Here is a 15,634-nt window from a genome sequence, read left to right as displayed (position 1 = left end):
CATTGATGCGACAGTTAAAGAGGTAATGACATTCTTCTATTGGCCTACCTTGAGGAAAGATGTGGATGCCTTTGTGCGAGCATGCATAATTTGCCAGAAGGTCAAGTTTGACAGGCAAAAGGCACCAGGGTTGTTACAACCACTGCCGATTCCGGATAAGCCATGGGAAAGCATTGCTATGGACTTTATCTTTGATCTTCCAAGAACGCCAACAGGGAATGATGGTATATGGACTATTATCTGCAGGTTCAGCAAGCAAGCCCATTTTATCCCTGTCAGGAAGAAGATAAAATCTGATCAGATGGCACACTTGTTCATGTACAATGTGTTTAAATACCATGGTATGCCACAATCGATTATCAGTGATCGTAATCCTCGCATGACCAGTTTGTTCTGGAGAGGATTGTTTGAGAACATGGGCACTACGCTCAAGTTCTCGTCTTCGTTTCATCCACAAACTGATGGACAATCAAAAGAGGCTAATTCTACTGTCTTAGATCTGCTGAAATGCTATGTGTCAGATAATAAAGGCAAGTGGGAACAGTATTTGCCTATGATTGAATATGCGTACAATAATACCGTGCATTCGGCTACTGGCAAAGCACCATTTGAGATTGTTGAAGGCGGCAAAAAGGTTCCTCCCATTTTGCATACAAAGGACAAGATCTTTGAGGCAGATCGATATGTTGAGAACATGGATGAAATGTACAAGAAAATTAAAGTTACCTTGGAGAAGGCTCGGGCAAAACAGAAAAAGACTGTTGATCGTCACCATCATGAATTGTTGTTATCACCTGGTGATTGGGTTTTGTTAAGGTTCGAAAAGGCAAGGTTAAAGAAAATGAAGGGCAAGGACGGTTGTTTCCTAAGCTCAGCATGCGTTACTATGGACCTTTTCAAGTGCTTGACAAGATCAGCGATGTGGCTTACAGGCTGAAATTGCCTAATGCATAGAAGATTCATAATGCGTTTCACGTGAATCTTCTAAGACCCTTCGTGGGTGATGTGCCAGAAGATATGCTAGATGAGGATCAGCCAAAAGTTGAAGAACTTGATGAGATCTTGGTACCTGAGCAAGTTTTGGCACATAAGGACAGAAAAGTTAAAGGACAAGTTGCAAGACGCTATTTGGTGAAGTTCAAGAACTATCCGCCTATGGATGCAAAGTGGATAGAAGAGCATGAACTGTCAGAGTCACCAAATGTATTGCAGCTTTACCTTGAACTTTTGAAGCCTTTGGGTTACAGCCTACTTATGCCCCAACCCAACGTGTGCAAAGTAGGGGTAATGATAGAGCTAGTACATCAAATGTACATATGAATTCAGTGTAATAGATGGAAATGACAAAAGTATGAAGGTCTCATTAAGTCGTTTCTATCTATGTGTTATGACCTTTCTTCCGGATACATGCGATGATAAAAGAGTGTTAATAGCACAAGATCATCAGTGGCGTGTATTTATGGTATGCAATTGAGGACGTTTTCGATTTCAAGAGGGGGGTATGTCACGGGGACGTGGCAACAGTTAACTATGTCACAAGGACGTGGCAACTGCTAACTTTAGTTGTTGGTTTCTTTCCAATGGGTTTTGTTTTATTTTTGAGACCCTCTTCTTGAAGTAGCAAACGGTCGGACATTGTATGGCCAATGTGAACGGTAGTTTCACCTGCAGACGGGAAGTGGTCAGCACTCGAATTCGTTTAGTAAGAGGATGTCTAGGCTCAGAGCAAGATCATATAGGTCTCCCCGTCGCACTTAGCAAGTTAGTGGATACTAGGAAGTGAACTCAATAAAGGCCTAAAGTCAAGGTGTAACTACCAACAGAAAGTATCCGACAGTTGGGCCACATTGCACTTTTGGATGCGGTCCCAATGAGGACCAACGGAATCATTTCCTAAAATTTAGGAAACTGCTATTTTGGGCCACGAAATGTGTTCGCGTCATTACCTCCGGTATGACTAGGGAAACACTTTACAACTCTGCCGCGAAGTCAACTGGGCAACCGGTCGAGAGATTTTTAGGCGGTAACCCCAAAACGGGAAATGGCCTGTAAACGCGCCAAGTGGCACATTTTTGTGCACTTTTCTCATGCAAGAAGAAGTGGCGCTGAATTTTATGTTGGGAGAGGCCTCATTTGCAAACTGTCACAGGTTAAGAGCTATGGAGTGCTTCCTTTCCCCCTTACGTACAGTTCGGTGACAGGAGTGATGCCTTGCACGCTACGCACTGCTCTCTCTCTCCCCTATGAGCAGTATGTTATGCCCCCCTAGTGGGCTTTTCATTTGACCAATGTACAGTTATGTGGGTTCGTGCGCGATTGCCGAGGCAAGAGCCTCTTGCACAAATACTGGATTAGCTAGCGGCTAATCCCCCGCAGGTACAAGTGAATTCGAAGAGGTTTCACGTGAGAAATCTCGTCCGATTCAAAGGGCAAGTAGCCCTACAGGTGCGGGAGCTCGAGGTCTTGCTACAGATGCAACCAGCACGCGAAACGGAGCCCAAAACAGGGAGTTACAGCCTGCTGTGTATTTTTGCAGGTTTAGGGTTTCGACAATAAACGAACCCTAATACCCCCAAGAGGTCCGGGGACGCGAGGGGACCGCTGTACAGGTGATCTGGTGCATTTTCGGGGCAGAAAACAGAGAATTCAGCGTGCTGCAGATTCTCGCCAGGTTTTGCAAAGTGTCTATATGCGTCGGGAAAGTCATCTATTGCGTGGGGATACTGACTGTGAAGCGTCCTAGTACAGTTATGCTGCCGAAATCGGGCCAAAACAGGTGTTTCTTAGCCTTGATTGTGCGGGACAGCTCGTAGGAGATCACAGGTTTTATTCCCTCTGTTAAAGAATAAAGAAATACCGAAAGGGGTGCCAATTTTGGGGCCTACAGGTTGTTGGCGTCTGCTCGGAGCATCCTAGCTTCCGAGCCGTGTGTACTTAGGTGTTAATCCCCGTTACAAGTTACCTTTGCAGAGTGCTCTGTGTGTGTCTAAAGTAAAGAATTTCGGGTGAAAGCCAAAGCCTACCACCCCACGGGCCAGTTTCACAAGATCAGCCTCGAAATCAGCGTTTTCCATCGCAGCAGATTTCAACAATTAGCGTTTTTGGACACCAGTCAGAAGCTTCCAGTTTCAGCCCCGTTGTCGGTCTCGCCATTCCCGTCACCACCGTCGACATAGCCTAGATTTGCATCAGCCACATGCATCAACATTGTACCACTTTGTGCAATCAATCGTAGACCACTCTCGCCAACGAGAGTGGGGCCTTCGGAGGAGGGTTTTACGTCTCTGGTGTCGTATCTCTCTTCTCTCTCTCTCTCTCAGTCTCATACACTTGCACACACAGTGTCCACTCACTTTGTTCGTGATCATAGCACTCTCCATTAAGAACGGGAGGCTCTCCCTTCCATAAGAACTAAAAGGAACTTTGAGCAAATATGGATCACTCATCTTAAGAAAGAACAACATTCATTCCGCCGTACCTAACATTGGTATCAGAGCTTTGGCAGTGTTCTGTATCACTCAAGGAAAGAACCACAAGAATCACAAGAATTTTTTTTGCTTGTTGAGGTCGCACGAACCCAAGTTCGCTTGGGCGTGTCGATTCCTAATCGTGTTTTTTGAAGAGTGACAGGAATCCCAGGAAAGAAGGGCTTGTCCAACCTCCCCTTGTGTCTCTTTTCACTCATTGAGAGCGGACCGTGCACTTAGCGGCCTGCCAATCAACGTGAGGTGGGAAAAAGCAACCTTGGTGTGAGGGCAAGACCACCAAGGGGTGCGCCCGCGGAAAGGAGTAGAACTCGGGTGAAGAGAAGATCCTTCTCAAACACGGTTTGCAAGCGAAAGGAAACCTCAAGAACCTCAAGAACCCATGTTCCTCGTGAACTTAAGAACCAAAGATCATAGTGCATGGTCGTCGCCCAAAGCAGAATGGATACTTCGCATACAGGTGATGAGCATGAAAGAGGCAACGAAGAGTTCTCCCCACCAAGAGATTTTTCCGACCCTCCCACTTCGCCATCTACGCCACGAGTTGTACCAACTTCTATGGAGGCGATGGTCAAGTCGATGTTGGACATGATGGCACAACAACAAGAAACGAATCGAGTTGCATTTGCACAACTAGCAAGCAAAGCAAAACAACAGGAAGCTAAGGACCGCGAGAGCGACGAAAGAAACGAAAGAATTGCCGCACAACAAGAAGCAAATCGCATTGCTAAGGACCGCAAGCGCGACGAAAGAAACGAAAGAATTGCCACACAACAAGAAGCCAATCGCATTGCTTTAGAACATGAGCGCGACGCACAAAAAGAATGAAAAGAACTAAGAAAGGAGGAAGCGGCAGCACGAAGCGGGGCCTTGGAGATCGAGCGAGAGGCTCAAAGAGAACTACGAACTCAAGAGTTGGTTCGACAAGTACTTGCCTCGAAATCCGAACCAACCAAAGATCGTGGGAGTTCCTCAAGTGGTGCAAGCCACAATGCGGATTCCAACAACCCAGTCACAGAGAAGTTGACTTTCAGTAAGTATGATGGTAAGATGCATGCTACGGTTATTCATTCTTGGTTGCATCACTTTAATGCTTATTTTGCGACAACTAAGAAGACAAGAAATAGCAAGGTTTTGACGGCAGCTATCTACCTTGCCGGTGATGCCATCAATTGGTACCACGCATGGCAAGAGGCATAGCTAGCCGCGCACCTAGAGGAAGCCGACGAACTCACGCCCATGTCCTTCCGTTGGGCTGATTTCCAAGACAAGCTCAAGGCGCGGTTTATGCCACCTCAGTACCTCGCACGATTGAAGGACGATTGGCGCGCTCTCAAGCAAAATGGTATGCCGGTTGTCTTTCTCTAATCGTGTTTTGCAGCTCGGCACTCAATTACGCAAATCGGATTCGGAGCACAAGGAGGCATTTCTTTACGGATTGGACGAGTATATCAAGTATGATGTCGAGGTACTTGATCCAATCAATCTCAACAAGGCGGTAGCGATTGCTCTCGCACGAGAGATGAAGCACAACAAAGGAAAGCCTAAGGAAAACAAGACTTGTTAAGGAACCCGCAGCATTCTCAGAACACGCAGAATGGTAAGAACGGTAAGAATGGTAAGAATGGAAATTCTTCTAGCCCTTCTTCCTCTAATTCCTCGGAAAAGAACTCTAACAATGAATCTAAGGGTAAAGCTAAAGCACCTACAAAACCTAAGCTAAGCCTAGATGAAAAAGCTGCACAAGCAATTGTAGGAGGATACATCACGGCCGAAGAACAAGTGATTTATGCTAAAGAAGGTAGATGTTTTCAATGTCACGTCAAGGGTCACATTAAGAAGGCCTATCCTAAGACAGTCCCACCTAGAGAACAAAAGGCACCCACAGCAACCACAAGCACTATCACACACCAACCTGCATCTTCTCATGACTCTGACACACACATTGATGAGTCCCTCATGAAGTGTTATGGTCATGTAAAGGGTCAGCATTTTATCATATTGTTTGATCCAGGCAGTATGCATGATGTGATTAGTCCCCCTCTTGTTGAGAGAGCCCGCCTAGAGGTTAGTCAGAAATCTCCTCTCGAGGTTTCTGGCTTCGCTCCTGGTATGGACTCTCTCATCACGAAGGAGTGCCTTGATGTGATGTTTACCGTTCAACAAGCTTCTTTCAATAGGAAATTTCTTGTGTCCTCTCTCAGGATGTGATGATTTTGGGCATAAGATGGTTTCGTGAACTCAACCCTCTCATTGATTGGGAGGCTAACACTCTCACTTTACATGCCAAAACTGATTCCCCCCTCATCATTCGTGCTAAGGAAGGCTTGCATTCTTTGCCTATCATCTCTCATGTGCAGGTAAAGCGTGAATTACGACGAGGAGCACAAGCGGCATTCATCTATGCTGCTCTAGCTTCCTAGAGCATTCAGGCTCCAGCTAAGTATTCAAAGTTGTTTACGAAGTTTAAACATCTCTTTTTGCAGGATGATCTTCCACCTCGTCCCCCACCCGAGCCGCCGGAGGACCATCGCATCGAGCTTATGGAGGGGGCACAGCCTGTCAGTAAGGCTCCCTATCATTTGAACAAGACACAGGAGGAAGAATTAGAGCGACAACTCACGGAGTTGGTGGCTAGAGAATTCATACACCGTAGTGTAAGTCCTTTTGCTGCTCCTATTTTGTTTGTTTGCAAGAAGGATGGTTCGTCTCATTTGTGTGTTGATTACAGGACATTAAACAAGATGACCGTCAAGAACAAGTTTCCGATGCCTCGCATTGAGTATATCCTGGATAGGCTCAATGGGGCAAAGGTTTTCAACAAGGTCGATCTCAAAAGTGGATACCATCAGGTACGGATATTCAAAGGCGATATTTTCAAGACCGCTTTTCGCATCGAGCGAGGGCAATGGAAGTATATTGTTATGCCTTTTGGATTGACACGTGCCGTGGGTACATTCAATCGTCTCATGGTAGATCGTTTCGGCGATATGGTCGGTGTATGTGTGTTCATCTTTTTAGATGATATTCTCATTTTTTCTGCATCATGGGAACAACATGAAAGAGATGTCGAAAGGATAATAACTCGTTTGGATGAGTGTCAGTTGTACATTGCAGCTAAGAAGTCTGAATTATTTCTTACTGAAGTCACTTATCTGGGTTATATCATTTCTGCAAAAGGCGTCAAGCTAGATCCCGCAAAGGTGGAACAGGTTCGTAATTGGGATTTGCCCAAAACTGCATATGATGTGCGTTCTTTTCTTGGTTTATGTCAAGCATATAGTTCACACATAGAGAATTTTGCACGCATTGCTATGACTGATGCTTTGAAAGGATTAAGACTCGCCGTCAGCGCGCCCGAGGCAACCATTGAGGCTTTCGCAGCTCTCAAGGTTGCGGTGACAGAAGCACCGTGTCTTATCCTTGCCTCTTGGGATGATCCCTTTAAGGTATGGACGGATGCGAGCAATGTCGCCATCGGCGTTGTGCTTCAACAGCATGGTCGTCTTGTAGCTTTCCTTGCCGGAAGCTCAATAGTGCGGAAAAGAATTATTCAGTTTATGATAAAGAACTTTTGTTTGTCATTCACTCTCTTAAGCATTGGAAGCATTTTCTGTATGGTAGAGAGTTTACAGTACGCACAGATCATCAAGCCCTCAAGTGGCTCCAATCTATGCCTAGTGCACATTGGAGTGATCGCCAAGCACAGTGGTCACAATCTTTTGAGCAATTTGGAGGTTTGATTGAGTATGTGCCTAGAAAAGCTAACCCTGTTGCAGATGCGTTGAGTCGCAAAGGACAGATTTTGGCTCTTAAGCCAAGAACCACATTTTCTATTCAGGGTGAGTCTTTTGACAGGATGAAGAATCAGTATGCGGATTCCGAGTTTGGTAAGCATTGGTTGCAAGCTCTTGCTTCCCAAGGGCCAAGCAACTATCTCATTCGTGATGGAATGTTGTTTTTTCGTCAACGTTTATGTGTGTTGCCCTCTCTCAAGCCAACCATATTGCATGATGCACATGATTCTCTCACGGGTGGGCACAGGTGGGCACAGGGGAATGAACACCACATTGGAGAAAATTGAAAGATTTTTTTATTGGCCTAAAATGCGAAAAGATGTGTTTCGTTATGTCACACAGTGCACTATATGTCAAAAAGTAAAAGCTCCTCGATGTAAGCAGCAAGGCCTCTTGCTTCCGCTGCCTATTCCCGATAGACCTTTTCAGGTTATTTCTATGGATTTTGTGACTAACCTCCCACCAAGTTTGCATTCAAGAAACACTCAATGTTTAACGATTTTTTATCGTTTCATCAAATTTTGCATGTTGCTTCCTTGTAAAGCCATAGTTACTGCACAAGATATAGCACGGTTGTTCATTAAGCATTGGTACCCCCCTCTGTGGTTTGTCAAAGTCAATTGTTTCAGATAGGGATGTTAAGTTCACGTCCAATTTTTGGCGCGCACTCTTTGAATTTTTTGGCACTAAGTTGAATTTTTCATCGGCTTTTCATCCACAGTTAGATGGTCAAAGACAAATTTACAATCAGTTGGCTTTTGATGTTTTAAAGTCATATGTGCATGATCAGCAGTCTCAGTGGGAGCTCTATCTTCCATTGGTGCAGGCTATTTTGAATGACTCTTTCTTCTGCTATTGGTCGAACTTCGTATGAGGCAGCTTTTGGCCGTCCGTTTCAGTCACTTTTGAATCGCTCAGTAAGTCAAATGTCTGATGCCAATGCTGAAAGTCAGTCATTGGATGAGATTTCTAAAAGTGTGAAGCTTCGGCTAAGCAAGGCTCAAGAATCTTATTCACGGCAGGCTAATAAGCATCGTCGGGATATTTCGATCAAGAAAGGAGATTGGGTGTATTTAAGAATCATGAAGCAACGTCTTAAGCAAGTTGGAAAGAAGTGTCCCAAGTTGTCTTTTCGTATGTATGGTCCATTTCCAATCATTAAAAAGATAAATGAGGTTTCAATGAAATTGCAGTTGCCTAACTCATGGTCAATGCACAACGTTTTCCATGTTTCTTGGTTGAAAGTGTTTCAGGGAATACCTCCAAAGGACATTTCGGAAGAAGAAGAACCGGAGATCATCGATAAAGCTGAAGTCATGGAGCCGGAGCAAGTGTTGTTGCATCAGTTTCACCATGGTTCGAAGAAGCAAGTGCGACAATACTTTTTGAAGTTCAAGGATCGAGGAACCCACGAAGCGGTGTGGGTAGACGAAGAGTTCTTCAAGGATTATCCAGAGTTGTTGGCAGACTACAAGGAAGCCATGCAGCTCGGTACCAGTACCTCACTTTAAAAAGGAGGGGATGTCACGTGACACATCCAACCCTATGTGTCCGTGGACAAGCTACACCATAACATGGTTTCCGTCAGTCCAGTCAGTCTAAATTAGAAGTGATCTAACACTTTTTGTGAGTCTATTCGTAGACCGTGCATGCCCCGTCACTTAGTATAGATGCATATCCTCTGGTTGCACACAGCATGATCATCAGTATTTCCATCACAATCCATTAGAATCAGTTAGGGGATTTTCCCAGTACATTTAGCCTATTTTCCCTATTTTTGATATTTTTCAATTATTAATTTAAGTGACTTTCCAACAAAAGTAGGTAGGGAAATTTGGGTAAGAAAATATATAAGCAAACCAAGGTTAGCCCTAAACAGTAGATGAGCAAGGAGAACAGCAAGCCATTGGCGACAGGTTCCCCCCTCTCTCAGCAGACTCTCCAAGATCCCCTTGGTGACCCCATCACCCATCAGTCCTAGCGTTTTGCATCGTCGATAGCATCTCCATTGCCCTGGTTGTTTTCAGCCTTGACCAGCAGCACCAAAACTCAACATTTTCAGCCTTAACCCGCAGCAGATAAGCCAGCGTTTTCAGCCCTAAAAATAGCAGCCCTCAGCGTTTTTGTCAAGCAGATTCAGCATCCAAAAACACAGCAAAACTCAGCGTTTTTTCAGCCCCAACCTGCGTTTTTCAGCAACACAAGATCAGCCTCGAAATCAGCGTTTTCCATCACAGCAGATTTCAGCAGTTAGCGTTTTTGGACAGCAGTCAGAAGCTTCCAGTTTCAGCCCCGTTGTCAGTCTCACCATTCCCGTCACCACCATCGACATAGCCTAGATTTGCATCAGCCACATGCATCAACATTGTACCATTTTGTGCAATCAATCGTAGACCACTCTCGCCAACAAGAGTGGGGCCTTCAAAGGAGGGTTTTACAACATCTCTGGTGTCGTATCTCTCTTCTCTCTATCTCTCAGTCTCATACACTTGCACGCACAGTGTCCACTCACTTTGTTCGTGATCGTAGCACTCTCCATTAAGAATGGAAGGCTCTCCCTTCCATAAGAACTAAAAGGAACCTTGAGCAAATATGGATCACTCATCTTGAGAAAGAACAACATTCATTCCGCTCGGTGCTGCACCTAACACTATGAGCAAGGCATAGCCATCTTGCAGATGGGCCATCATCCCTTGTATAGTGAAAGCTTTCTGCCTTTAGACAAAACCTTTGTAGCTCAAGAGGCAACCTACAACAGTTTCTCTCCATCAACTCCTCAACGTTGGCCCTTCAAAAAGACACCACTGGTACAAAGATATCCCAAAACCTTTGATTATACGACTAAAGAGTATCTACAGGTGGTTCCAAGCTGTAACAATATGTGCCTCATAAGGAGGTGTCAACCATAGGGAAGTAAACAATTGTTTAACTCCCACCCAAGTTCATGGTGCCTATCCGTGTAGCAATAAGGTAGACCACCACTACTGTGCACTCCCCTTTAGAATAGAGGTTGCTTTCCTGAACTTCGAAGCTTCTGTAAAGTTGCCCCCGAAGAAAGCGGTGTCAAACAGTTGTATTAAAGCAAGCACTTTCATCGAGGAGAATGGCATCTGCTCCTACATATCCTACATTTTCACTTGCTACATTTGTTGCACTTAAATGGCCCCTACATGAAACCCTGCTGACAGACTTTTGATATGAAACACCGGGAGTGCAATAACACAAAAAATGTCCAGTAGACAAGATTTCCGAAAGACCAACCATCCTATGAAGTTTCTTGGACTCTCGCACAAGTGCCAAACAATAATGGGGCAGTCTTAGTATTAATTTAGTTGACTTGATGCTTGGATGGTTTATAATTCTTTAACATAGCCAACAGAAACGATTCTCACTAGCATTAGAGCAATATGAGCCAGACGCCCACATACACACTTCTTTAGCACGATTGAAAGCCAATGCCTCAAACCCTATCATGACCAATAGCCATAATTCTCACTAGCAACATAAGCCACAGCTTATTTTCTTTTTTTAGCAGTCAATGCCATTTCGGTATTGTGCAAACGGCATTCACACTTTCAGTAAGTGGGCGAACAAACATACATGAGTCATATTAGAAACAAATTCTAACTGCTAATGCAAGTAGGCAACAACGCCATGAGTGCAAACTCTCTCGTTCATGCCTTCACTCTAGCCAGCACTGACCCACACTGCAGCAATGTAACAGAGCAGGCCAAATCCAGAAAACAATAGAAAATGGGTCAGACAAGGACCTGGAGTTCTTCCAAGGAAAGATATTTGACAAGGCCACTGCAGATAGTGCGGGGGCCCTCAGGCTCTGCAAGGTCGACCTCTTCAACATAAAGGGAGTCGGCCTCAGGATGTTTCCAAGCTTTGAGTATTTTGCCGACTCGGATGTCAAGGGCATCAAGATCGGCTGGCGCAGAAGCTTCTGAGACAGTTGTTCCTTCTGATGAGCTCGTAGGCAAGGGAGGTGCCTGAACGGATGACGACGCTTCCTGCACAGGAGATGATGAAGAAGAACACAAGCAGCGCGATTTGAAGCAGGTGGGCGAGGCTAGTGCCAAGCTTGGCACCACCGGAATGAACATGCAAGATGTGGGCACTCGACTTTGAGCCCTACTAATGGTTGCCCCGCAGCTCCATACGCACCTCAGTGCCATGGCACAGAGTTAGCAACTTAGCAGAACATTTAACATGTTTCACTCATTTAACATGGTATCAAGATCTGTCGTGCAAGGGTGTTCTTTTTGTGCGGACAACATGCATGCAATTGCTATTTTTGTTGGGTCTAGTGGGTAGATTTTGAGCATGAAGACTTCAAGGTGATTTTTGGTTTTTGAGTCAGATAGCGGCTCTATGTTTGGTTTCAGCACTGCTTTCACCCATGTGTATGAGAGAGAGAGAGAGAGAGAGAGAGAGAGAGACGGGGGGGGTTGTATTGAATGTGCACGCGTGCACACAAAGTCGTGATCAATTTTTGTGGGTGCACTAGATCAAAGTCTGTTTCGTTGTACACTTGTGTCGTTTGCTTGCATTGCAGGTTGAAATTTGTAAGGATTTTAGGCAAGAGGATTTGAACTCCTTAAAAACCAAGCATGCAATCATTTCAAGAATAAATTATTGGATGTGCCCTCAATAATGAGATTTCTTGGAGAGCGCTTGACTTTACATGTTGTACATTCTTCCTCATGCATGGGTAAGCAGGAGCAATGGATAACATGCTAGCAATGGTGGTAGACCAAAGTGTGCACGTCTATCGCACATGTCAATGCAAGGAACTTGCCAATACACTGTGTGCAAGCCACAAATGGCTCCAAGCACACGACTAGCTTAAACTAGTAAGCTCAAAGAGGATGATGGTGTGTCACTCACCGCTCTACGCTTGATGTCGTGGAGGATTCCTCGCCACGAAGAAGAGGGAGACACCGCTACGCCGCGCTGAACTGCCTCGCCGCCGCCGTGCCGCTGTCGCAATGCTCGATCACTCTCTCTCTCTCTCTCTCTCTCTCTCTCTCTCTCTCTCTCTCATGCATACACAGACACACAAGGAGATGAAGAAGAAGAAGAAGAAGAAGAAGAAGATGGAGATGGAGCAAGAGCACTCTTCAATTGCACAAATGAAAGAATGAGTGAATTTTAGGCTTAGTTGACTTTTATATGAGCTCGCCCCATTCACACTTGGGCGCCCATGCTTAGCCAACTAATCCCTTGAATGTTCCAGTTAGAGTGCATCTCTTATCGGTGATCACTCTTAACCTTTTCTTATTGGACCGACAAGCTCGGTACCTGACTCTATCAAATAAATAATACGACATCCGTCTTAGGTGATGAAATGTGCGTGAGGGTCAACATGCCCCCCTTCCTGATGTAGATGCCGTCCTCGGAAGCTATTGAGTTGAAGCTTGTTCGTCGAGGTGGAAGAGCATTTGAGATGAATGTCCTTAGCCTTCTTCAGTCATCACTACAAAATCAAACAACATTGGCACGGTAATTGCATTCTCATATACAATTAAAAAGCATATGCAATTGTAGGCAGACAATTTGATTGGTAACAGAATTTTAAACCATTTGTCAGCAATAAATATTAAATTGCAATATAATCAAACGCATAAACAGTTGTAAAGATAAAAATTAAACAAGTCTGGGGTCGCTAATTTAACGATCGAAAGGCACTAAAGATCGACTATTAATACCATGGGCAAGCTTCTCAATTTTCTTTGGTCAATTAAGTTGTTTAATCGCGAGAGCCAAATATTTCATGTTCGAGGGCTGACTAGAAGCTATACCTAGAAGACCTTGTAGTTAAGCAACGATAAAAGGAATTGCTCATGAAATCATCGCCTGACTTATTTTCTTTTCTTTGACTCCCCAAAGTCTTTTCACATTGTTTCAATTTGTGTGTGTGCTTATTTTGTATGCTTGGGTTTTTTGCTTTTCAAGGAAAAGCGCCCACACTGGGAACCTCTAGGGCTCTAGTACCATAGGCGATACATGTGAGTGAAGTACCAAATCAAGTGGAGATTTGTCTTCCAGATTAAGATTTTACATTGTGGCACTTTAATTTTTTTGTTTATACGTTTTCAGCATTTTTTAATTTTGTAACTTTGGGAGGTCATATAACAATGTTACCCTTCCTAGGCTCATCACATTGATAAACTCTCTTTATAATACTTAAGCTAAAGGTCAATAGGGACTAAGCCCACTAGAAATCCCTAGTACATTTCACACAATGTTGCCTAAATCGGATTAAGAACCTAAGTAACCATTGATTATTAGGAAGGCATTCCCCATGGTATTAAGAGAAGATTTCTAACACCTAGCTTGGTCAAACTAGCTTAGTCGGACTGCTTGATTTTTAAACCTAGACAAGTGATTATGACAAAAATTACATTGAATTTAATGTTTGATACTAAGCAACTGCGTTGAATATTATGCTACCAATCACAATTAAAGCAGACAAACATGGATGCAAAAAGATAAGGGACAATGCTAATGGACAAGAAACACCTGTTTGTGTTGATGGTCACGCTTAATTTGAAGTGTGAATGAGAGAAAGATTCCATGAAGGTCCAGATACTAACAACAATAACACGTTCCTGTACACACTATGGAACACAAGAATACCTCTAGGAGGCACATCAGTGGGAAAAAGAACTTTGCTAATCACTAAACTCTAAAACAGAAACACTCCTATCGTACGATTCTTACCTACCCTCCATCACTCGAGTGATGAGGATCAAAGGTGTTTGATGACATAGGTTTCTGTTTTAGTGTACCGGATGTGAATGTGTAGGTCTGGGTCAATGTTTTGACTTTTATTGTGCATACTCGTTTGCTAATTGCTCTTGCTCTTTATTATTTTTGTTTTTTGTGAGTATAAGGCTTTATATATACATTCCCTAAGATTGGTGATTGAGAGGTCATGGAAAGAAGGGTAAGAGGGAAATAATTCAGTAGGCTAACGTGAATGAAGACTTCCCCCCTTCCTTGGGTAGGTCATACTGTTTGAAATGTGCTCGTCACCCTTTGAAACCAATTGTTCCAGTTGGTAATAGGTGAGGATTTTTGCCAGTAGTTTTCTATTACCTTAGGTGCCTCATCGAGTTGCAAGGGTGGTAAGGTACTCTCCCAGGATCGAACTTGAAGTGGTTCATCAGGTGATTCTTGAACACTGGGACATGTGGATTCCTTTGTAGCTTCATGGAGGTCCACTATTGTAGGTGGAGGCTGTGGAGAAGCTTTTACCTCTATGGATGCATTACATGAGGAGCTAGAAGCTTCATGGGACTCCCCCCTTCCTGAGCTACGTGGAACAAATCGTTCTTTCTTCAGTACCCAAACTAGCTCTGGAGCGGGTGTGTAGCATTCTGTGATTTTTTTCTTTCCACGATCGTCAATTCGTTTTGGAGCTACATGATTGGGCGCACATGGGTCAGGTGACATGTAAGAACACAATCTACGTTTTGGCACCCAGATTTGATCATTTCCTCGATAGTAGCCTTGGGCTTCCAATAGTCGTTTAGGAATCCAACGCCACGTTTCCCTACATTTTTTGGAGCGAGTGGGACATTTCTTACAAGGCTTCTGTTTTTTAGCACTAGCTATGGTCGCTAAAGAAGCTTTAGGGACCCACTTGTATGTTTTCTTTGTTATATGAGGATGAGTCTTATCAGAAGCTATATGCATTGCTTCTAGCATATTTACGGGTACGAGTGGTGGCATTTCATCCCCCTCATGTGTTACCCAGGTCGTCCCCTTGTTTCCCCAAGTGTCTATGGTTGCTGCTAGGTGGACCCAATCCACATTGTCCGACTCAGTCATCCCAGGTAGTACATCCATATAAGGAGAATCTTCCCCAACATCGGTGTCCGCTTTACACGTGTAACAATACTGCAATGGGACTTAGTGAACTGTGGTGTCATATCTATGATCAATTATAAACATGTTTCCTAGGGGATGTGCTCGACTAGTTACAAGATCCACTCGAATGACAGAATCTTGGAACTGCAAGTAGACATGGTTTTTAGACTAGTCATGCACCATTTTTGCTTCCCTCATAAAAGGACATCCTAAGATCATCTCCGATGCCATAGTGTGCTTGGAGAAATCCACAATGAAGGTAATTCTTATTTTATGTCCAAAGACCTTGATCTTGAGATCTTCTAACATCCCAATAGGTTTAACAATAGAGCCATTGGTCATCTTCACCACTATGGTTGTGGTCGTAAGGTGAGGTCTTCCCATAGTTTCCCAACAATTTTTAGTCACAATGCCAACCCCAACGCCACCATCAAGGATTCCCTTCACAGTTAATCCCTTAGTAGTGATTGG

At 44.1% G+C, this 15,634-nt stretch overlaps 1 protein-coding gene across 1 annotated transcript in view; it reads right to left on the bottom strand.

Moving 5' to 3' along the window:
• The window catches only part of LOC147421117 (uncharacterized), a 58,728-nt gene extending 47,160 nt beyond the window's left edge, over window positions 1-11,568 (bottom strand). The window contains exon 1 of the mRNA XM_086504942.1: window positions 11,053-11,568. Within this exon, the coding sequence (XP_086361068.1) occupies window positions 11,053-11,463 (411 nt within the window). The 5' untranslated portion in view covers window positions 11,464-11,568. The remainder of the gene's footprint in view (window positions 1-11,052) is intronic.
• Between the last annotated feature and the right edge of the window lie 4,066 nt (window positions 11,569-15,634).

The sequence above is a fragment of the Adiantum capillus-veneris genome, chromosome 28 (assembly GCF_014529385.1).
Source record: "Adiantum capillus-veneris isolate H3 chromosome 28, ASM1452938v2, whole genome shotgun sequence".
Lineage (NCBI taxonomy): Eukaryota > Viridiplantae > Streptophyta > Polypodiopsida > Polypodiales > Pteridaceae > Adiantum > Adiantum capillus-veneris.
Note: the sequence above shows the minus strand (reverse complement) of the source record. Positions and strands in the feature narration are given on the sequence as shown.